The 22527-nt window shown below is 32.4% G+C and overlaps 3 protein-coding genes across 3 annotated transcripts; 2 read left to right on the top strand and 1 right to left on the bottom strand.

Annotated features, from left to right (window-relative positions):
- The first annotated feature begins 154 nt into the window (after nucleotides 1-154).
- On the top strand, nucleotides 155-3608 carry LOC146940918 (lysine histidine transporter 2-like). Its single transcript, XM_085754703.1, has 7 exons — nucleotides 155-448; nucleotides 1255-1638; nucleotides 1818-2211; nucleotides 2607-2712; nucleotides 2791-2882; nucleotides 3021-3089; nucleotides 3174-3608. Exons 1-7 carry the CDS (start codon nucleotides 252-254, stop codon nucleotides 3270-3272), a joined length of 1341 nt encoding a protein of 446 aa, XP_085610829.1. The 5' UTR covers nucleotides 155-251; the 3' UTR covers nucleotides 3273-3608.
- A 5784-nt stretch (nucleotides 3609-9392) lies between these two features.
- Nucleotides 9393-15059, top strand: POLA2 (DNA polymerase alpha 2). Its single transcript, XM_085754702.1, has 16 exons — nucleotides 9393-9537; nucleotides 9630-9705; nucleotides 9900-10031; nucleotides 10588-10948; nucleotides 11026-11121; nucleotides 11332-11411; nucleotides 12244-12319; nucleotides 12413-12586; nucleotides 12910-13014; nucleotides 13147-13242; nucleotides 13332-13424; nucleotides 13514-13546; nucleotides 13655-13696; nucleotides 14042-14172; nucleotides 14265-14391; nucleotides 14710-15059. Exons 1-16 carry the CDS (start codon nucleotides 9462-9464, stop codon nucleotides 14860-14862), a joined length of 1851 nt encoding a protein of 616 aa, XP_085610828.1. The 5' UTR covers nucleotides 9393-9461; the 3' UTR covers nucleotides 14863-15059.
- Nucleotides 15060-15921: 862 nt separating this feature from the next.
- Nucleotides 15922-20476, bottom strand: LOC146940916 (NAD(P)-binding Rossmann-fold superfamily protein). Its single transcript, XM_085754701.1, has 11 exons — nucleotides 20148-20476; nucleotides 19919-20061; nucleotides 18951-19004; nucleotides 17757-17837; nucleotides 17638-17683; nucleotides 17466-17560; nucleotides 17344-17376; nucleotides 16938-17072; nucleotides 16764-16857; nucleotides 16595-16677; nucleotides 15922-16307 (listed from the first exon to the last, which is right to left on the bottom strand). Exons 1-11 carry the CDS (start codon nucleotides 20311-20313, stop codon nucleotides 16275-16277), a joined length of 963 nt encoding a protein of 320 aa, XP_085610827.1. The 5' UTR covers nucleotides 20314-20476; the 3' UTR covers nucleotides 15922-16274.
- Between the last annotated feature and the right edge of the window lie 2051 nt (nucleotides 20477-22527).

Genomic DNA, 22527 nt, shown 5'->3' with positions numbered 1-22527 from the left:
TAGCACGCACACCTGGATGATGATCCGAGAGAATTCATCTAGAAAATAATTAGTGGCTAGAACTACTCTAGCAACAAAAAACTTAAACTTTTTTCTAATTATAACTCTTCTCCATATGTTATTTAAATGATAAGATGGTCATTGTTGTTTGCTTATGCTACCTCATTTACTTAACTCACCCACCTTAACCAAAACTATTGAACGTGCTGCTTGCCATATATAGTTTTAAGCTGATCGTAAAGGATTAAGATATGGGTGCAGGTGAAGAAATTGATCACCATGATGTAGAAAAAAATCAAGCTGATGCCAAACAAAAGGCCATTGATGATTGGCTTCCTGTGACTGCTTCTAGAAATGCGAAATGGTGGTATTCAGCGTTTCACAATCTAACAGCCATGGTTGGTGCTGGTGTTCTCAGTCTTCCATATGCAATGTCCCATATGGGCTGGTATGAATACATTCTAGTTCTATATTGTAGAGTTAATCGAAACATTGAAACGGTGTTCTTCTATTTTCACTTGCTCACATAATTGGTCTTTTTGTAATTTATTTTTTGCTTTCCCACTCAAAATTTTTGACTCAAGAATGATGATATGATAATAAAAAAAAATGGATGAGACATTATATTTTTATATTGTAAATTCACCTAGATGATTTCACACATTGATAAAAAAATTGCCATATAAAAACTTTTTGGTTCAAAAATCTGAATTAAAAAGGGGGACTAATTCCACAAACAAATAAAAATAGGAGGACTAAAACTCGAATTAAACATGTGTTTTATGGGGTTTCTAATATTGACCTATAGAAGACGGTTTAAAATTGACTTTTGAGGTTGACTAAATATATCAGAGTAAATGTATGGTTTATAATGCTAGACATCCCGGGTTTATTTTTCGTGAAACTTCATGATAGAGACGGTGTGTTGGTGTCGGCAGGGTAAAGGAGTTAAGTTCCAGTTTTCGCGGAAAAAAGCCTGGGCAGTGGTGTTAATCAACCATTCACAATTTATTCAGATAAATTTGTGATCATTTTCATCTTGATGTTTCACATTTATCTTTATTGTTATTAGCAAACTAAATATTATTACAGTGAGTAATGGTTGATTCTCTGATTTGTAATATTGTAGTAGGCCAATTCATTTGTGTTGAGCATCATAGAACTAGCTCGTAGTTTATAATATATTATCATTTTTTCAACATGGAGAATATGATTATCAATTCATTATTATATATATTTTCTGTCAAATAACAGGGGCCCTGGCGTTACAATTCTTATCATGTCATGGGTCATTACCTTCTACACTATATGGCAAATGGTTGAGATGCACGAAATAGTTCCCGGAAAGAGACTGGATAGGTATCATGAGTTGGGTCAAGAAGCCTTTGGAGAGAAACTGGGTCTCTGGATTGTGGTTCCACAACAGATTGTTGTTGAAGTTGGCACGTGTATCGTGTACATGGTCACTGGGGGGAAATCATTAAAGAAAGTCCATGACACTCTTTGTCCTGATTGCAAAGAGATCAAAACCTCATATTGGATTATTATTTTCGCTTCTGTCAACTTTGTTCTTGCTCAATGCCCCAGCTTGAACTCCATTTCTGCTGTATCTTTGAGTGCAGCTGTTATGTCTTTGACGTAAGTAATTTAATTATATATATGCCTGTGTACGCGCGTCGAACTCCCCATATATATATATATATATATATATATATATATCTTTGAGTGCAGTTGTTGTAGTTTATTGTTTTATTTTAATCATGTGATGTTGAATTTGAAGTTGAAGCTAAGCCAAATGTTTTGAATTAATTAACCAGATACTCAACCATAGCATGGGGTGCTTCACTCAAAAAAGGGGTTGCCCCAAATGTGGACTATGGAATCAAAGCACATAGCACAGCTGATGCTGTATTCAATTTCCTATCTGCATTGGGAGATGTAGCATTTGCATATGCAGGACACAACGTGGTTCTTGAAATCCAAGCAACTATGCCATCAACCCCAGAGAATCCTTCTAAGAAACCCATGTGGAAAGGAGTTATTTTTGCATACATAGGAGTTGCATTCTGCTACTTCCCTGTTGCCTTTATTGGATACTATATGTTCGGAAACTCCGTTGATGATAACATCCTCATCACGCTAGAGCATCCTGCTTGGCTCATTGCCGCTGCTAACTTGTTTGTTGTTATCCACGTCATTGGAGGATACCAGGCGAGTCAATGTTAATTAATTTTTTTTTGGTCAATGATGTTAATTAATTTAATGGTTACTATGTCATTTTTAATGCTTATTGTAATTTTGGTCCGCACATTAAAATCTAGTTTTTGGACTCTCATGATGCGACCAATTTTTTGTTGATGTGGCATGAAATCTAGTCCAATGGTAAGTTGTATACCGCGTTAATAAAACATGTCACGTCAATCACTTTTGAGTCCAAAAATCTAAATAAGAGATCAAAAAAATTGATTTAGAAAAGGAGAGACTAATTTCGTGAAATAGTGAAATAAGAGACTGAAACTGAATTAAGTCTATTTTGAATTTACCTAATATATCTGGTCATTGGTCGAGGTTTTATATTATAATTAACATTTTTTTGTAAGCAACAGATATTTGCAATGCCAGTGTTTGACATGATTGAAACCCTCTTGGTTAAGCAAATGGAATTTGCACCTACATTTGCACTCCGATTATCAGTTCGCACACTATATGTTGGTATGTCTACTTGTTGCACTAGATCAATGAAAGCTTCATACGTTAGTTTTTTGTTAACTTTTTGATCTTATTTTGTAGCGTTGACCATGTTCATTGCCATTAGCGTCCCATTCTTTGGTTCTCTTCTTGGATTCCTTGGAGGGTTTGCCTTAGCCCCAACAAGTTACTTCGTAAGCACGCCATTTTTTCATACTATCTTATTCAAGTTTTAGATAACATTTTAAATGAAAGATTAATGATCAAATACATTACACAACCAAAGTATACGAGCCTAATTTGTCTTAATTTACATACTATTATTCTTGCAGCTGCCCTGTATCATCTGGCTTAGACTCAAGAAACCCGAGAAATTTGGCTTGTCTTGGACAATTAATTGGGTAGGTTAGCATTTACCAAACTCAATTAGCACATTAATGAGACTAATTGATTTTGTTCTTTTTTCCTTTTCTATTCTATTTCAGATATGCATTGTTATTGGGGTCATGATAATGACACTATCCCCAATTGGTGCTATGAGGAATATCATCCTTCAAGCCAAGACCTACAAGTTCTTCTCATAAATTATGGAAACAAGCATTGATTTCTCTCGCTCACTCAATAATTGATGGATGAAACTGAGTACTAGGAGAGCAATCTACATGCACAAACTAGATGATATTCTTAGGAAATCTCTAATGGTAATGCATGTGCAACCTAGTGTTAAGTTATCTAATTATGTGTTTATTATAGTCACGCGATTGCAATTTACATGGTTGCAAAAATTATCATACCCTACACGAGTTTTATTGTGGGTGTGATATATTTGCTTGAGCAGACACTTGAATTGTAACACATTATGTCGTGTACCCTGTTTGGTGGTCAATGTTTGATGGCAATGTTGTTGAATAAGTAAGAAATTAATATGTTTTATATATATATATATATATATATATATATATATATATATATATATATATATATATATATATTCTGCACACACATATAGATAGAGTAAGAAACTAATCAATTTAAATCCAACTGTTTGATCTATGACAGATACGAGATATATGAGAAAAAACAATAGAGAATACATTGTTTAATTGGAAATAAATAAGAGTCATTTTATCTTTTTAGTTGGAGAAGTTATCTCCATATATTATTTTGTTAGTAACCAAACCTTAGAATTTTGTCTTGTAGTACAAACATGATTTCATTCTTAACTATTAACAATGAAACACTCAATTTGTTAAATGAGATATTGGTCTGTCTCCCAAATTATAGGCTAGGCATATTATTCTTCCTTAAAAAAAGTATAGGCTTAATTAGATTTTTGGTCCCTGTTTTTATTTTGGTTCCATAATTCATAAAATCAATGTTTCAGTTCCGTAAAAATGTCTTTGTTAGTCAAATTAATCTCTAACCGTTAATTTTAACTCCAAATGTCTTAAGTGGAATAAAAACAATGTTGGTCCACCATAGACCTTGTTAATTCTTTTAATCTTAACCATTCAATATTTTTTTTATCAAAATATAACTGTTAGATCATGAAGGTTTATTGTATCTTACAATATACCATCATTAGCTAATTTTTTATCATTTCTTCATCTCCTTCCTTCATCTTCTACCTCATCTTCATACCATCTTCATCAAAATTCCAGGGAAAAAAACAACAACAAAAGAAAAACAGATCTATCACAAATAAAAAACATAACACTCAAAATCATGAATGATTTTTAGATCTATCACATGTTTTAAACACAAACTCATACCCATAAATTTTCAGATCTATCAACACAAACTTAGACCTATAAATTTATAGATCCATCAATAATTCATTTTCTCAAAACAAAAATCGTCAATATTTCACCATTCAACTATCATTTTCAAAAACATAAAAATCATCAAAACACGTGTGTCATCATCTTCTCCTATTTCCTCGCCTGGATCTCCCTCATCCCCGTCTTCATCTCCTTCATAAACCTTCAAAAAAATCCATAAATCACTATCAAGTTACCTAATAAGAATGTTAAAAATATATGTTAAACACTGTTTTGCTAGCATGTTTTTATTTAAACTAAACTCACAGTATCATAGAGCTCTAAAATGCATTAGCACACATGCAACACACATGTAACGAGATTTGAATTTTGGATTGTTTGAGAGTATTTTAGGCAAAAATATAAAAAAGAAGAAACAAGGAAATGAGTATGAGGTTGAATTATATACGAGCATGCTTCAGATTATATAATTTGAGTTGTGTTTTTTGTCTTCATATTATATAATTCAAACGGTAGTACAATTGAAAAAATGGAGGACGCGCTGGAGACTAGAAGGGTGGGAAAGAAATTCCTGTAAAAAAAAAAAGGCTAATGTGCTAAGTATGATTATCATTGTTTTGTTGTTTTGAAGTATTGTCATTTAATGTGCTAAGTATGATTATCATTGTTTTTGTTATGACAAGGTATGATTATTCTTGTTGTGATACATTTTATGCAAAATGAATATAATCATTTAAATGAATTATAACTCGTTGTGATAGGATACATCTTAATTTACTGTAAATTTTAATTTTAATGACCGCAATTTAAAATAAAGTGTGGTCAACCAATTATAATGTCATTTAATTTATAACTTCAATTTTGAATAATTTGAGTTTTTTATATGTTATATCAGTTTATATTTTTTATGTCTCTTGTTGAATGTTATAATGTCATAATTCTTTTGATTGTGAATATATAATAACCTTTTAAATTCTTGATTTCAATCTTAATTTAGTAACTAATAACTATGTTGGTGTTCATTTAATATCTCTTTGTTTAATAGTAATAGATTAAAAATTACTTAATTTATCTTGAGGTTAAAGATCCTCATGTTGAACATAGTGATGATGCTAAGGTCCTTGCAAAACAATACACCGGATACATATTTATTATTCATAAATTTATATAAAAAAAATATAAACATCTCTCAATGATCCATAAAATAGCACGAGACATATTTTAAAATTCATGAGTTTTACCAAATTTATATGATACTTACACGATTTGGTGTGACCCTTATAAATATTGCCTAATAAGAGTGTTAAAAGTAGATGTTAAGGATTGTTTTGCTAGCATGTTTTTATTTAAACTAAACTTACACTATCATAGAGCTCTATCTAATGATACTAAATGACTAAATCGGGATAAAACAATATAAAGGGCGAAAATGTTACCTAAAATTAAGTCAAGGGCCGAATTTTGTTATAGTTTTTTTATTTCCTACTAGTGAATATTAATTTTTGGCTAAAATGCACTTTTGGCCCCCTATGTTTGCCATGGTAGCAATTTTGGCCCCCTATTAAAAAAAATCACTTTTCAGCCCCTTAACTTCACCTCTTTTTGCAATTCATAGGCCCCTTTAATTTTGACCTTATTATTGAATTAAATTTAAATGGAAAATAATGATAGGAATAATTATTAGCCTTAGATTAAATCAATGGTCAAGATTAAAAGATTCAATATAAGTGTTATTGTGTCCCTTCAGTCTAATAAACCCCATCTCTTTTTCTCTTCTCTTGTTCTCATATCATCTTCACAGATCTTAAAAATCCCAAATAATATCCAGAAAAGGTAAAACTCCCTCATCTTTTTATGCTAGGCATTATGGATTCATTCATCACAAACAAAATCTCAACATAATAAAAATCTAATAGATATATCAAAAAGTTTGCTTAACATTAAAACAGTACAAAATCAAACAAAATTTCATCATACTAATTTTCCAATACCAGAATCAAAAAACATAAATTAAGATTCAAGAACCCTAATCAACTGTCTGCATAACATCCTCAGGAGCAAACTTAGTCCCATTCTCCTTATCAGCAGCATCACGGCCCTTAAAAGATTTACACTATCATTAACGGTGGATCCATTAACTTTCTCACGAGTAATGGTTCGATGTGAATCACCCACTTGCGACGGTAAACCTGAGTAACCTTACCTTCACGACCTTTGAATGTTCCACGAACGACCTGAACTTCGTCGTCTTTGCGAACAAGCATTGAACAGACGTAGAACTCCGACGCGGTGGTTGTCAAAAAAGTTGCTCCGATTGAGAAATAAATTTAAGGGTTTTATGGTGGATCTTATGGGGAAGAAGAATATCAAATTAATTTCTCAAAATGGAATTCATGGTGGCCGGAAAATAAGAGAGAAGGCAGTGATTGATATTTTTTAAGTTTAACCAATTTAAAAATAAATGAGTGGTTTTTGAAGAGAAAGAAGAGAAGGTTTCAATGGTAGTGGTGGTGTGGCGAAAGGAGATCGGAGTGGGGAGATTGGTGGCTGAAGTTTACGGTGGTGGAAAACATTTTTGGTGAGAGAGAGTTGCTCGTGTTGTTTCTTCGAGAGAAGAAAGAGAAGATGAAGTAATGAGTGGAGGAGGGAAAATATGTGTACATGGAAGAGAGGGAGCATGTGAGCTCTTTTAATCTTGACCACTGATTTTTAATCATAAGGCTATTATAATTATTTCTATTTTTCTTTAAATTTTATATTACACAGTGCCCTTTGACCCGGTCAAAATCAGAGGGGGGTCTATGAGTTGCAAAAGGGGGTGAAGTTAGGGGGCTAGAAAGTGATTTTTTTTAATAGGAGGCCAAAATTGCTACCATGGCAAATATAGGGAGTCAAAAGTGCATTTTAGCCTTAATTTTTCTTACAATTAAATGTAAAAACTTAGAGTAATATTTATAAATAATAAATTATCTTTTTTAACTCCAGATGCGTGATCTTATCCTAAGAAGACATGTTTTGGCTTTTCAGCAACAAGAAGCACTTCTACAAACCTCAAAAGTGGAAATTGAGTTTTCAATGTTCTTTGGTTTGGCTTTTCAGAATTGCTTCTATCCTCCAAAAGCAATTCTCCTTAAAGCTACAATTCCTAACTTTTGGCTTTCTTAGAATCAATTTTGCATTAAATTTAATATTTTAATTATTACAACCTATTATTTTCCTTTATTGCCCTTTATCAATTCTCTTTCTTTTTGCTTTGTAATTAATTTGATGAACCAAATTTAATCAGAAAACATAACCAACCAAATTAGCCCCCGAAAAATGTTTATGGTCATGAGTTACAAAATTTTGGATTTTCCTTTACGATGTCCCCATTCAAATCTACTGTATTTTTTCTTTTACCTTTCTTTTACGCTATATTTTGTCATTTTTTGCAACTAATTCTAGTATTATTTAACTTACATATATTTTATCAAAAAATATAAAATATATGAACAAATATTTTGTAATATTGTTGTACTTAAATTAAATAATATATCTACATTTAATATTGATCTGCATATTCATTCAACTATGCACATTTATTTGAATTTAACTATGTCTATTTTAGTAATTATACATTCAAAAACAATTTTGATAGAAACTATCCAAACAACATTCATTTTGTTTAATCAATTATGCATTATTGTATCTAAACATAAATCAATTCTATCAGAATCAATTATGTCAGAATCAATTCTATCGGAATCAATTCTGTCAGAATCAATTATGTGTGTGTTTGGTATAGCGGTGAAGAGAATTGATTTTGATAGACTTGAGTTTAAAAGAATTGATTTTGGTTAAAAGTGAGTTTGATATGAATTGATTTATGTTTGGATACGCTTACTTAAAAGTGATTCTTATGTGTAAATGTTGTTTGGATAGTTTAAATCAAAAGTGATTTTAAATGTGTAATGACCAAATCATCCTTTCAATTGTATTGAAAATTAAATATCTCACTCTCATTTTAGATAATTATTTGAACCTGTCATGTTTGGATTTTAATTGCTTTACAAAATCATTTTAAAATAATATTAATTTATAATAGGTATTTTTAACATTATTTTTATTTAATTTATAAAATATATTTTTATCAATTCAGTGATTTTTAATATAATATAAAATCAAAGGGTGTAAAAATAAAACACAAGTGATTTATAACAGGAAATAAAGCTTATAACAGGGTATATATGCCTCGCATAAAATAATACACCCTCCGGTCACAAATATAAGCAAAAGTTCATATTTTAGATACATTCAATAAATGATGTATGTTGTCTACAATAAAGACCACATACATTATTTATTGAATGAATCTAAAACATGGATTTTTGCTTATATTTATGAGCGGAGGATGTATAAAATAGGATATATATGCTAATAGTTTGGCTTCACGTTTTCTTTGCCGGAGAAGCTTGGAATACCAGCTTCTATTCAACCCACGTTTAGAGAGCAAAAGCACTTTTCTAGAATTGGTTTTTATTTTATCCAAACATCATTGAAAAGGAAAAACTCGGGTTTGGCTTTGTAGAATCACGTTTAGATAGGATTGAAGCTATACCAAACAAGCACTATATCTAAAGTTAAACCAGACAGACACGCACTTAAATGAGTTTCTGATTTGAGTCTTGTTAGTACTTTTAGAGGAATTTAAATGTAAACATCTTTTATAAGTGTTATTTGTACCTCCATTGTCCTCTATGCCTTGAACATAATCCCCTAATCTAAATTTATACTAGCAAGGAAGAAAAAAAACAAAGATATTTCTTACAATACAAAAGTCAACAAATACCTCCAAAAAAACTCTTCCGATAATAATTAAGGGTATAATAGGAATAAAGAACCCAATTTTTTTTTATAAATAAACCCAATCCGGGAAAAATTCCCGCCATTTTCATTCGGCAACCTCAACTCAGAGAAACCCTAGACGAAGAGAAGAAAAGTGAAAGCGCAAAAATGAAAGAAGAAATCAAATCAGAATTCAAGAAAGCCAGGTTCGATTTCGAAGAAGAAGAAGAGATTCTCAGCAAATGTAACTACTTCTTCCTTTTGCTTAATTAATCAATCAATTAACGCTAATAATTTGTTGTTTATCTACTTGATTAATTGTTGCAAAATTTTTAGGTCTCACTTTTTGCGTCAACTACAGTCTCACCCCTTCCGATCTCGTCTCAAGCTGGGAAGCTTATTATCTTAACAGGTTCATATTTTGTTAATTTCACACTAATTAATTTTTGTGAATTTTTAGCGAATAAATACTGGTATTATACTTTGTGATCTGTGAAATCTAAAGACATTAGAATCTTTCTATGCTATGAATTTATTTATTGATTTAACAAAATTTGTTTTTGTTGGAAAATTTACGATTTGAATTTGGACGGTGATATTTGACAGACAGCTGGATGAACCAATTGTACAAAATGCTGAAATGGAAGGGTTTCTGTTGCATCTGCAAAATAATGTGAAAGAAGATATTATTAAGGAGGAAACTGGTTTGCATCTTTATTCCATCGGAGATGTAGAAATGTAAGTATATTCTGCTTCGATGCTTTAATCGCAACTTTGAACATGCATTTACATTTGAATTAAGGTTTTTTTTTCACGTGAAACCGAAAATCTGCAGTTTTTTAGGCGCAATTGTTCGTCTGAATGTATAAATTTCACAAAAATAAGAATTGTTTTTCATGTAAACCCATTACATACCTCTTATAGCTTGCATCACTGTGTAAATGTGGAAGAAAATTATCCGGCCTTCTGCAAAAAATTCTGCTAGTTGTCAGCTGCCTTTTATTTATTCATTAAATTGTTCTTGAACTTGTATAAGTTGGGTCGTAAGGGAAGCCCGGGGGATCATCACATTGGGACAAAAACAACCTCAGAGAATATGGCACCGAATATTTACACAGAGTATCTATCCCTTTGGTATGAAACATAGGTTGTTGATGCATATTAGGATAGACTACTAGGTACAGTGGTTTTTGTTTATTGTTGTATCTGTTAATGGTCATGAAATAGTTAAATAAAGCATATAGTGTTGTTGAGTTAAAGGACAAATTTTTCTGATGAAAATCCTTGTATGCAGGATCTTAAATGATGATGATACAAAGGACGATACTCCCAGCACACCAACGAATAATCGTCAAGATGTTTATTCGCCTATACATGATACATCATCTTTGTATGGAAATATTTTAGCATCTGGAAAGCCGGCTGATCTGGTTACACCCTTTTCAAAACGGACAGATAGGTTCGCGGTGAAGTTCAGCATCAATACCATACCTGACGTAGAAAATGGAAAACAAGAACTTAATCACGAGAATGAAGAGAATGACGAGTACAATATTGTTTCGAAAATTGTAAGCCGAAAAAGATGTTCATTGGTGATTCATGGATCAGGGCCGAAACCAGGTTGCAGATTCATGTATGATAGGACTGAGGATAAGGTATGTGATTTCTAGATTTTCGCGTAGATATTTTCCCTTTTACATTTGTTTGTTGATACCTGATTACTGGCATGTAGATTGATGCTATAGAAAACCGGATTAAAAAACATGCAAGAGCACTTGTAGCCTCTGGGCTCTATGAAGAACCAACAGACCCTTCAATTGCCTCACCGGTGAGTTTAATGCATCCATTTCTCTCATGCATGCTCATAATTTTGATGGCAAATTCATTGAGCACCAAATTTTACTTATTGGCTCTTGGAATGAAATTTTCATGCTATTTTGATTTTAACATATGCATTAATTCTGGTCTACATTTACATTGAATGTTCTTTGCCTAAGGGGAAATTTGACTAATAACTTGAAGTAATATGCTTTAACAGAGAAGCTTTTTTTCCGTTGGCATGATTTGTTGTGACGGAGAAGGCCGTCTTAATGAGAAGTCTGTCATGTTGCAGAGCAGGTGAATAACTATTAGATCTCCATATATTTTTCATACATACATATCCATTGTCTCTTCTCAGGTCGATCCATCTATTGCCAATATGTTGGATTTGATAAGAATTGTTTAGACAAATACTCTTTAGGATGTGTTTACGAACAACTAAGAACAAATACTCTTAGGGGAAATAAGTCAGTCTATTTAATTTGATTAGGTCTTATGTCAACTCAAGGGATGCCATAATGGGTTTTTTTATATTCTGTGATCCATTGTTTTACTTTGGAATGTTGACTTATTTAGGCTCGACTATCTTTAGTGCATGTTTGGTTTTACATTTGAGAGGCAAAATTGATTGTAGAAGTATAAATTTGATTTTGACATGTTTGATGTTCTATAGTAGAATTAATGTTGCCTTAATAATGGATCTTAACTTAAATCTTGGGGTTGTTGTTTTTGTCTCCAAACCTATGAAGCATTCACACAGACAAGAGACCACGACACTGACACGTTGACACCAGTAAGAAAAAAATTAAAAAATGACTTAATTGAACAGTCACATGTGTTGGTCACCGGACACGCCTTCCGTAAGAGTCGGTGCTACAGAGCTCCAAACATTTTTTAGCATGAAATTTATTGTAGAACTTATTTTTACGTTAATTTATCTAAACATAAATTATTTTACTACATTCACTTTTTACCAAAATAAAATTTTGAAATAAATTCATTGAAAATCAATTTTTCCACCGGAGAATCAATACATACAACACTGCTTATCATATATTCGCTACATTTATCTCTTCTAGTTTATGTATTATACATAAATTTGTTTTTTAATATGGTGATACCTCAACAGTATTGAGCATTCTGGAGGGGAATGTGTCCGCCTTGACTTGCAACGTTTAAGCCATTATTCAGTTTTCCCTGGTCAGGTGAGTAAGAAACATCGAGTTAAATTGTAGGTTTCAAATGTGCAATTGTGTATCATAATTAAAAGTTATAACGGAAAGGCTTCATCTTGATAGGTAGTTGGAATTGGAGGGCATAATCCCAGTGGGCATTGCCTAGTTGCATCTAAATTGGTGGATTATATACCTACCTCTGTTGCCAAGGAGGATTTGAATCCTTCAAAGAAGCAAGCTATTGATAAGGAGAATCAGCCAACTGAACTGCTTTGTAATCAGAGAGAGTTATCAATGGTATGCATCCCATTTTTTGTTTGCTAATGTGTTATCCTGGAAACTAAATTCTGCACTACATTTTATTTTTATGAATTATTTCAAATCATTGAGAAACTTTTCTTCTACAGTTTCACTGAATTGTCATTTTCATAATAGCAAAATGCCTAACTCAGTAACATCCTATCTAGCTAGCCTAGGAATAATCATAGGAAGTGTCATTTTACAATTGAAATATTATATATTTCCACATTGCAAGTTCTTCAAATATTATCGGTGTCTCCCTATACATACTGTATTTCTGTTAGTAATTTATAGTTTACACGTGCTCTTGTGCTTAACAGATTATTGCGGCTGGTCCTTTTACTACAACAGACAATTTGTTTTTTGAGCCTCTTGTAGAACTGCTGGCATATGCAAAGCGAAGACCACCACAGTTGCTTGTATTGGTAATTATATCACCTATACCAGTCTACATCTTTCTTTTTAATCACAATTAGTGGCATAGGGTCTTAAACAGTATTAGCTAGATCATGAGATTGCAAACTTGATGTTATGTTAACAATTGCATTTTATCTCAGCTTGGACCATTTATTGATTCTGAACACCCAGACATCAAGAAAGGAACTGTGGACAGGGATTTTGATGAAATATTTCGTTTGGAAGTCTTGAGGAAGGTAACAACTTTAATAAGATTTGTTTTTGAAATTTTCTTCTGTTATGCCCCAAGTTCTAACCTCCACCTTGATGCACTTGCTGTTCCCAGTTGGAAGATTATGTAGAAAGTATGGGTTCAACAGTACGTGTTCTCCTTGTACCATCTATACGGGATGCTAACCATGATTTTGTTTTTCCTCAGGTAATGATAAATCTCATATTCATTGGCCATTATTTTAGTTTACGCAAATCAAAGATACAAAAACTGATTTGCATAATTTGTTTTTGCAGCCTGCATTTGATATCAGTCAACCTCAGGTTCAGGTATAATGATTTTAAAGCATTTAGGAGTTAATCTTCAGAAATGTATGCTAGCAGAATATCTTTCACTATGGGCATTGATACTTCATAATTATTTTCTTTTATTATCAGATAGCCAGTCTCACTAATCCTGGAATCTTCGAGGCAAATGAGGTATTGCATTTTGGATAACCGACTCTTATGGCTTGTTTGATGGACTCCATATTGTAATATCTGGGCTTATCTAGACGAAAAACCTGGCTGACACGCCATAAGCATATGGTTATGAAATCTAGCTATAGATTGAGAAACCTCTAGTTCTTATTTGTCAATATCACTCTACATCTGCCATTCTATTACACAGTATGTTGAAGGATATTTTTTTAGGTTTTTTTTTTTTTCTTTTTTCTTTCCACTTACTGGTTTTCTTTTCAAACAAGAAGAAACAAATGATAATTATAGGATTTTGTTATTTCCTGAATCTGTGGAGAAGTTTTTTGATCAAGGATTGGGTTTCAGGTCAAAGTTGGTTGCTGCACTTTGGATGTTCTCAAACAGATCAGTGGAGAGGAGATATCACGAATTTCAGCAGATAGAAAACCCATTGATCGCTTGAGTAGACTTGCAAACCATATTCTTAACCAACAAAGGTAATATTGTTATCTTGTTTCTATGCTTGATGTGAAGTTCAGCAATCATCAGAAACAAATCAAACAATTGATACCTTTCAATTTTATGTCAGTTTCTATCCACTTTATCCACCGGCGGAAAGTGTTCCCTTGGACTTTTCTCTGGCGCCAGAAGCCCTTCAACTATCACTGGTTCCAGATGTTCTTATCTTACCTTCAGACCTCAAGTACTTTGTCAAGGTAAATTATTTTCAGTTTAAACTTGAATTTATTTTTTAAAAATACTGCAAAATGTTATTTTATGTTTATATTATCTATTTTCACTTTTAATTAGATAAATAACACAATTTTATGCAACAAATCTTGTAAACAGTGTGATTGTTTTATAACCAAAAGTGAAAATAGGAAATGTGTCTTGAAAATGAAGTAGTAACATGTTCATCGCGTAGATGCATGCGCTTCTAAACATGTAATATGCCTGTGAGCAGGGTCGCTGAACAAGTAAAATGCACTGTTTTTATTGCATGATAGAACATTTATAAATGATTTACTGGGCAGGTTCTTGATAATGAAGGCGAAGAGACCAACAGCATGAAATGCATTGCCGTAAATCCGGGAAGATTAGCCAAAGGGGAAGGCGGAGGCACTTTTGTAGAACTTGATTATAGTGGGGGTCCCGATAAAATTAACGCTTCAATTTTGGCCATTTGAAGATTTTGATTATTCGGGTTTATTTTTTTGTTACACCTACTTGCTTTCGAAACTCGGGCACCTTTGTAATATCAATGTCTTAATTTCCTTGAATTGATGTCGAAAAAGAAAAGAAAACATGTATTATTACAGATTTTAACATGATGAGATGAGATGCGAGTGTAACAACGAAAACCTTATAAAATTGTTTCCTTTCATATGGTGTCGTATAGAATCTAGTTCTTTTTTTTAACCCTTTACATCTTGTTCAGATTCACAAATGTAGAGCCTGGCTAGTTTTCCGTTTTCATTTTGTTTTTAGGCTTAAATGCAATTTTGATCCCTCTTTTCAATTTTGTTAACTTTTGATACCCATAATTCTAAAACTAACTTTTTGGTCCCTCTATTTAAAAAGTCAAAGAAATTTTATCGGTCTCCACTCTTTGGATGATGTGGCACACTCATTAATGATGTGAATCCTATGTGATATTGTTAACATGGTACCATCATTTGACACCTCGTTTCCATGTCATCAACTTAAAAATATCTATTAAACAATTTAATAATTATAATTTATAAAAAAAATTGAAAATAAAATGTCTAAACAAATGAAGAACCCTAACTTAGGTATCAAAAGGTGTTGTGAGGATACCATGTAAGCAATGTCACGTAGAATCCACATCATTAATCAGCACACCTCGTCCAAAGTGAAGGGGTACCAAAAATTTCCATTAACTTTTTAATGTTGATTTTAGAAATAGGGGTATCAAAAGTTAACAAAATTATAAATAGGGGGATCAAAATTGCATTAAAACCTTGTTTTTATGGCGTGCAATTCATTGACTTCGTTTAAAAAATTGTAAGATAACCCTTGAATATTTCTTTACTTCCAAAAATGAGTAAAATTAAAGATTCATAAAATATTTTTGTAATTATTGATGAATGTTAAATTATTATCTCAAAGTCTCAAACTATATAATCTAAGCAATTGCTGCAAAGATTTAGCTTTGAGAAATATATTTTTGCGTATAATTAGAGAATAAATAACAGTTATTTTCTCAAATTAAATAATCTAAGCAATTGCCACAAAAACTTAGCTTTGACAGATATATTATTGCGTATAATCAGAATAAAGAACAGTGCATAATAATCCAGTTCCTACTAGCAAAGAACATCTAGGAAGGAAAAAACTAAACCTCAGAGGCCAGAAAATATAATAATAATTATTTCCTATTTTGCTAACACGACCTTGTTAAAACACCTTTGATTTCATGAATATGCTCAACTAGGATTCTACTATAAATCACAAGGTAGAGCTCAAGCAAAACTCAGCAAAGAACAAACTATCATCATATAGAAATAGTTGAAAACCATTTCGATGAACTGTGATTTAGGTGTAGGAGCTCAAATTGCTAGGGAAACAGATCGCTGATTTACATCACCATACCTCCATCAATGGTGAAAACCTGCAACACGGTAATTATAGTATAAAGAGCACTTTAGTGATAAGCAGAAAAAGAAACACTGGAAAACAACATAAAGAACCCTAACATGATAGGACAGATGATCAATTCCAACCATAAATTGAGCATGTCTTAAATTTCAGAGTTTCGATAAGTTGGCGGCTGAGCTTGATATCAGCTACTTATGTAGTTATGATATCCAAAGGGTGTTTGTAAGTTATAAATGTATTGTATTGTATAATGTACTTATAAAACGGAACTCATGTGCAAAATCAATTAAGTAAAATGACCTGCCCAGTGATGTAGCTGGCAGCTTGACTAAGCGCCAAGAATTCCACTAATCCAGCAACTTCTTCTGGTTGGCCATATCGTCCTAAATTCAACGTGCAAAAAATAAGTTAAGCGGTTAACAACATCTTCAATAAATTACGGCTTCAATAAATTATTTCTTGCATTTACCTAGTGGAATTGCCTCCAAAATCTTTTTCTCAAGGTCATTTCCTAACTTGGCAGTCATGTCAGATGCAATGAATCCTGGAGCAACAGCATTAACCTGGCAAGAAAAACAGGGTTTTTAGCTAAATTTAACAATTGACAATATCAGGAAGAAATGCATATAATTTAGAAAATTACAGTGATGCCTCTGCTAGAATATTCCTTTGCAACAGATTTTGTCAGGCCAATTACTCCTGCTTTTGCAGCAGCATAATTGGCTTGTCCAGCATTGCCAATCAAACCAACAACTGATGAAATATTGATTATCCTTCCCTGAAAAAATACAAGCATCCACGTTTAAAAGTAGATACTCTACTTTAGGAATAAAGGTAGTAATAAGATGAATACTCAACAAAAAATTAGAATCAAACTTTGGCAAAAATTCTTATTGTTCCTAGATAGGATTTGTTGAGAAATTAGAGGAATTGTTGAGAAAAAATTCCACTTTAGGAATAATTAATGACTTGAACGGTCCATTGTTCCTAAATAGGACTCCTACAAGAAATCATAAAATGGGAAGGATAAATGAATAAATTGTTGTCACCTTCTTATTCTTCATCATAATCTTAGCAGCCGCCTGCAAAAAAAATTAACAGTCTCATATCAGATTAAAAAGAAAAGGGAAGACATAAATTTAACACAAGACTCATTCTTCAAAATATTCACCTGTGTGGAAAGAAAAACACCAGTGAGATTTAGATCAATAACCTCCTGCCACTGAGACTTCTTCATTCTCATCAATAAACCATCTCTGGTTATTCCTATAACCATACAATCTTTGTTTGAGTATGAGGGAAGATAGAAAGGGTAGCACAATCACAAGATCTTTTCAACTTACCGGCATTGTTTATCAATACATCAACGGTTCCCCAAGCATCTACTGCCTACAAATGTGAAAGTCATAAAGCAGCAAAGGTAGAACAAGATCAATCTAACAATTCAAGAGTAGCTGCTCACAGTTTTAATCATAGAGTTCACATCAGCTTCATTAGAAACATCTCCACCATATGTTAGAGCTTGCCCACCGAGTGCTTCAATCTACAAATAATAATCAAACAAATTAATGCAGTTCAGTCAATACCAATAAAATAGCATGAACACTAATACTCAAATTATATTAGAATAATAAAAGACAAATATCACCAAGCATGCATCAGTATAACATACAACTACAACCACACAGAACTACTGCTGTAAAGCACAATATTAAAAATTATGGTAATGAACAAATTTATATAATGAAAAACTGTACTCCCTCCATCTCAAAATAATAGTCGTTTAAGTTTGTGCACGATATTTAAGGAAATGATTAATTGTGTTGATTTCAATGGTAAAATTAGTATCATTTACTAAAATGCTCTTATTAATTGTAGTTAGTGGAGTAGTCAAGTTGGATGAAATTTAATAAATAAGGGCATAATAGTGGAAAAAATAAAAATATTGCATTGTTATTCTAAAGTGACAATTATTTTGAGACAAAGAAAAAATGTCAAAGAGACAATTATTTTGAGACGGAGGGAGTAATAATTTTATTTAGAAACCAAGTCATTAACATTAATTGTGTCTTTTTTTATCAATTTCACCTCAACTGGTAAAGAAAGAACAAAACATAGAGCAAGAAAATAGAAGACCATGAAACCCTGGCTAAAAAAATCATAGAATGATCAACATCTTTGGCTGGGAATCAGGAAATAACATGAATTATCATATAGAATTATAGATACATTGCACTGATAAACAAATCTTTAGTGCTATAGCACTTGACACTCCTTGTTCCTGGGGGGAAAACTTATCGAAGTTTAAAATTTACTAAAACTATAATATTGTTGAGGTGATAATCTAGCACTGCACCACCAACTTTATAAGTCTACCAAATATTTGGGGCAGAATGAATATACTAATAACACTACATAAAAAAAAAAAGTTTCTACAATATATTGCATACAAATAAAAACATTACATATTAAAAGTAACGGTGTGAAATTTCAGTCGTATTTTATGTTTGAAATTTCAATCTAATATTTGAAATTTCAGTATATTAGTATAAACTTTAACCATGGTCCTGATGTTAGATTGGCATAAAAACAGAAACATTAATGGCAACAATGCACAAACAAATAATCACACATATTTCAGAAGGCAGTTTTCTACCTCCTTGGAAACCTCTTCAGCTTCCTTGGATGATCTTGCATAGTTGACCAAAACCTGAAAATATTAAGTGCATGTAACCGAACATCAGGATCCAAAAGCATTACATTTACAGCAATGTACACAACTCTGATTTCATTGCAAGGACTAAAAGACGGATTTGAAAAATTTCTCCAAAACCACTTGTAACAATAATATCAAAAGAATTTTGTAAAAACTGAGTTTTATTTACTTCTAATTTAAGCTGAAATTAGCTTCTACTTCTCAATTTTTCAGAAACTCTAGTTTAACTTCTCTATTATAATTTGTCAAAAAAAAAAAAAAAAAAATCTCTATAACATTTATAAATCAACCAGAACTTTTTTGGAAATGAAGGATTATAAATTGATGATCTTATTTTAATTGACAACCAAACTGAGCCTAAGGAGAGCTACAAACCTACAAGGAATTCTAACTATTGCCAATTTCTGACAGAAATTTGGGGGAAAAACTAACAACAGAACTAGATTTCTAACAAGATTACCAGGAATTTCATTATTACCGCAAGATCATATTCTTTAGATATTTAGTTTTAAACATAAATACACAATCAATTATAACAACCAAAAATAAAAGAGTAATAGTAACACACTCTCCAACGCACATTTTTTAACTCGCAATGCAGAAGCCAGTGATTCATGAAAGAGTTACATAAATTGCGATGGAGCCTGCTACGTATGAAGAGGAAAATTAACAAAGTCGTTTTGAAAATTACGAGTTCATTTTTTGTAACTAATAGAATCGATTACATAAATTGCGATGGAGCCTGCTACGTATGAAGAGGAAAATTAACAAAGTCGTTTTGAAAATTACGAGTTCATTTTTTGTAACTAATAGAATCGATTCATACAATTCGAAATTCACCAAAAAATAAACATGAATGTTGAATAATTTCATTATCAGTTTATGTCTAACGGTTTTCAACAACTAACCTTGCAACCTGCTTTACCTAACGCTAACGCAATTGCTTTTCCGATACCTCTGGAAGCTCCGGTAACAATCACAACCGGCGATTCCACTTTCTGAACTGCTTCGGTTGCCGCGTCCGCCAGTGTAGCAACCTGTGCTCTCACACCTGAAAACGCGCGTTCTCGAATTAGCGATACTGAAAATAATTTTACGAAGAAAACAAAAATTGAATGAAGAATTGAAGAAGAGTACCGGTTGAGTTAAACGAAATATTGGATCTAGTTTGAAGACCGGAAACAGGACGCAGATGATGGAGAAGTGGAGAGTAATGGCGGATCTGAGTGATTTTACGGTTACCGGCGGCGGCAAAAGTGGCGGAACGGAGAGCGACGCAATTGGATCCGGTAAGAGAAGCCATTGCTGTTTTGAAAGAGAAAATGGAAGAAGCCAGAGGAAATGAAATGAAATGAAGAGAAGAGAGGATGGTTTTGAGTTTTTTAAAATGCGTTGTGTTTGTTAGTACTTTGGAAGCTCCGGAGTGTGAGAATGTTGTTATTGAGTGGACGGTACAAACGATGTGTAGTCTCAGTAGGTGAGCTGTGAAGCTTAACAATGGCCATAATAGTGTACCATATGCTACAAAGGGTACATATGTAAATTCCACTCCTTTTTACTTTTTGATGTCATAAATTCAAAATACATGATATTTTACACAAATTTCATGTATTTTATAGATACATGAAAAGGGGTACATATGAAAAAAGCTTGCACAAAAGAAAACTGAAAAAACCAACCAAAATAGTAAAAAAAATTCAAGGTCAAGAAGAGATGAGTATGGAATTTATATTATTTATTGATATTATAGATATAATAGTTGAGATGTTTAATTTAAGATTTTTTTATGACAGAGCCCATGCACATCTAGAGATCAAGAAATTGAATATGAAGTATTTTACTCATCTCAACTTGGTGATGGAATTGGCACACAAGAAAGCATTCAAGTAAACAAAGAATATACTACTAGTTTGGTAAATTAGGGTACAAATATAAGATTCATTGTTTTGTCTATTTCTATTTGATAATTCGTATTATAGATGATTTCATACTTTTATTTTAAAATGCACCTGATATTACATTGCATACTAAACATCCATGTTTAATATGTAAATATTTTAGCAGGAGAAGAACTGTGTAAGGAGCAGTGAAAATGGTAGTGTGAATATTGTAGCTCCCTTCGGTCCAAATCAAGAACATCTTGATGAAGTAAACAAGGTGCAAATATAAATTTTGGTGTTGTTTTATTTTTATTTAAAATTAATATCATAACGGAATTTGGTATTTTTCTTTTATTTAACTTTTATATCATGAACATAACCGATTAAGTATATATTCTTCTCAAGTTCCTTATTATTCTCAGGTCATAAACCATAATGCTGCTTGTTCTGACCTGTTACAGGTATTGGTTTGAAGTTTTCTTATTGTATGGAAATACAATCTGTTGGTTTTTTATTATGCGGAGATACAACATGTTTGCCTCTTTTTGTAGGAACAACACCATATGAAAGATCAACACAATCATCATAGAGACACAAGTTGAATGATCCAACCATCAAAAGCCAAGATTAAGACACTCTTGTTACAAGGTTTTTAGTTTGACCTGTTGTCTGGTTTTCTACAGTCAGGGCATGAGGGTCTGCAGGATTGGTTGTTCGGGTGATGATTGGCTTTTTGATGTTTTGTTGTTTGGCCATAGGTCTTTTGTTTATGTTTGGTTTTGTTTTCCCTGTTTCGGCCTTTGGTGCCTCTGGTGTTTGTTTTCATCAGTGTGGAGGCTTGTTTGTTTGGATTTGTTTGTAATCTCTAGCCTTTTGTACTCCTTGTGCTAGGTTTATTGAATGAATTAAGTTGTTTAAAAAAAACTGCTTTTGCAACTTTTTAGCTTTATTTTGTGTTCAAACTGAAATATTTTTATTTGGAAGGAATATCATGTTATTGATACTGAAAGAAATACAACTTAAGAAAATAAAAACTTGAAGTACACAAATTGATGTCCCTGTACTTTTCATTCATTGACATATGTATAACATAGATATGAGTAATATTACATTACATGGATAGTCTTAACACAAACTTCCTAAAAGCCAAAGACTCGCTATTAATTTTTCTCTTTTTCATTGAAGCCAAATGCTTGTCCAACAAGGCTATGAGTTGCACTGTTGCTGCATCTTTTGGTACACAATAAACTAATATTAAATAAATGAGATAACAGATCTAAACAATCAACAACAATTAAGTTTATAGCAACAAGCTTAAGCTTTCCAAGGACACACTTCACCATACTCTCAACATCCATCTCAACTATAATATTCTGCAATTTATGTTCTCCAATCCAATTTAAGCACCATCGCAGTCCCACAACTTCAGATAGGATCGGAGTCATGGACACATTTTCAATCTTTGTTTTTGTCGTAATGACCGCACCCTCATGGCTTCTAATGAACAGACTCCAACATGTCTGCTCGTCTACAAAACATCCCGCATCAATATTAACTTCAAAAATACCCAAAGGAGAGTTTTTCCAACCTGTCGAGGACTCTGGTACAGGCTCTTCTAAATCTGTCCCAGCTCATCC

The sequence above is a fragment of the Medicago sativa genome, chromosome 3 (genome assembly GCF_051527215.1).
Source record: "Medicago sativa cultivar Bolivia chromosome 3, Bolivia_mono, whole genome shotgun sequence".
NCBI classification, from domain to species: Eukaryota; Viridiplantae; Streptophyta; class Magnoliopsida; order Fabales; family Fabaceae; genus Medicago; species Medicago sativa.
The sequence above is the reverse complement of the archived record's forward strand: the minus strand, read 5'-3'. Positions and strand labels throughout refer to the sequence as shown.

Bases quoted from the DNA above. Each gene is read 5' to 3' on its own strand.
- LOC146940918 (XM_085754703.1), top strand. From the start codon at position 252: ATGGGTGCAGGTGAAGAAATTGATCACCATGATGTAGAAAAAAATCAA. The intron at 2,212-2,606 runs GCGAGTCAATGT...TGTAAGCAACAG, and splicing joins ACGTCATTGGAGGATACCAG to ATATTTGCAATGCCAGTGTT. The intron at 2,883-3,020 runs GTAAGCACGCCA...TTATTCTTGCAG, and splicing joins TAGCCCCAACAAGTTACTTC to CTGCCCTGTATCATCTGGCT.
- POLA2 (XM_085754702.1), top strand. From the start codon at position 9,462: ATGAAAGAAGAAATCAAATCAGAATTCAAGAAAGCCAGGTTCGATTTC. The intron at 11,122-11,331 runs GTGAGTTTAATG...ATGCTTTAACAG, and splicing joins ACCCTTCAATTGCCTCACCG to AGAAGCTTTTTTTCCGTTGG. The intron at 13,697-14,041 runs GTATTGCATTTT...ATTGGGTTTCAG, and splicing joins GAATCTTCGAGGCAAATGAG to GTCAAAGTTGGTTGCTGCAC.
- LOC146940916 (XM_085754701.1), bottom strand. From the start codon at position 20,313: ATGGCTTCTCTTACCGGATCCAATTGCGTCGCTCTCCGTTCCGCCACT. The intron at 17,684-17,756 runs GTGAGCAGCTAC...TCACATTTGTAG, and splicing joins TGAACTCTATGATTAAAACT to GCAGTAGATGCTTGGGGAAC. The intron at 16,308-16,594 runs GTCATTTTACTT...ACCGTGTTGCAG, and splicing joins CCAGCTACATCACTGGGCAG to GTTTTCACCATTGATGGAGG.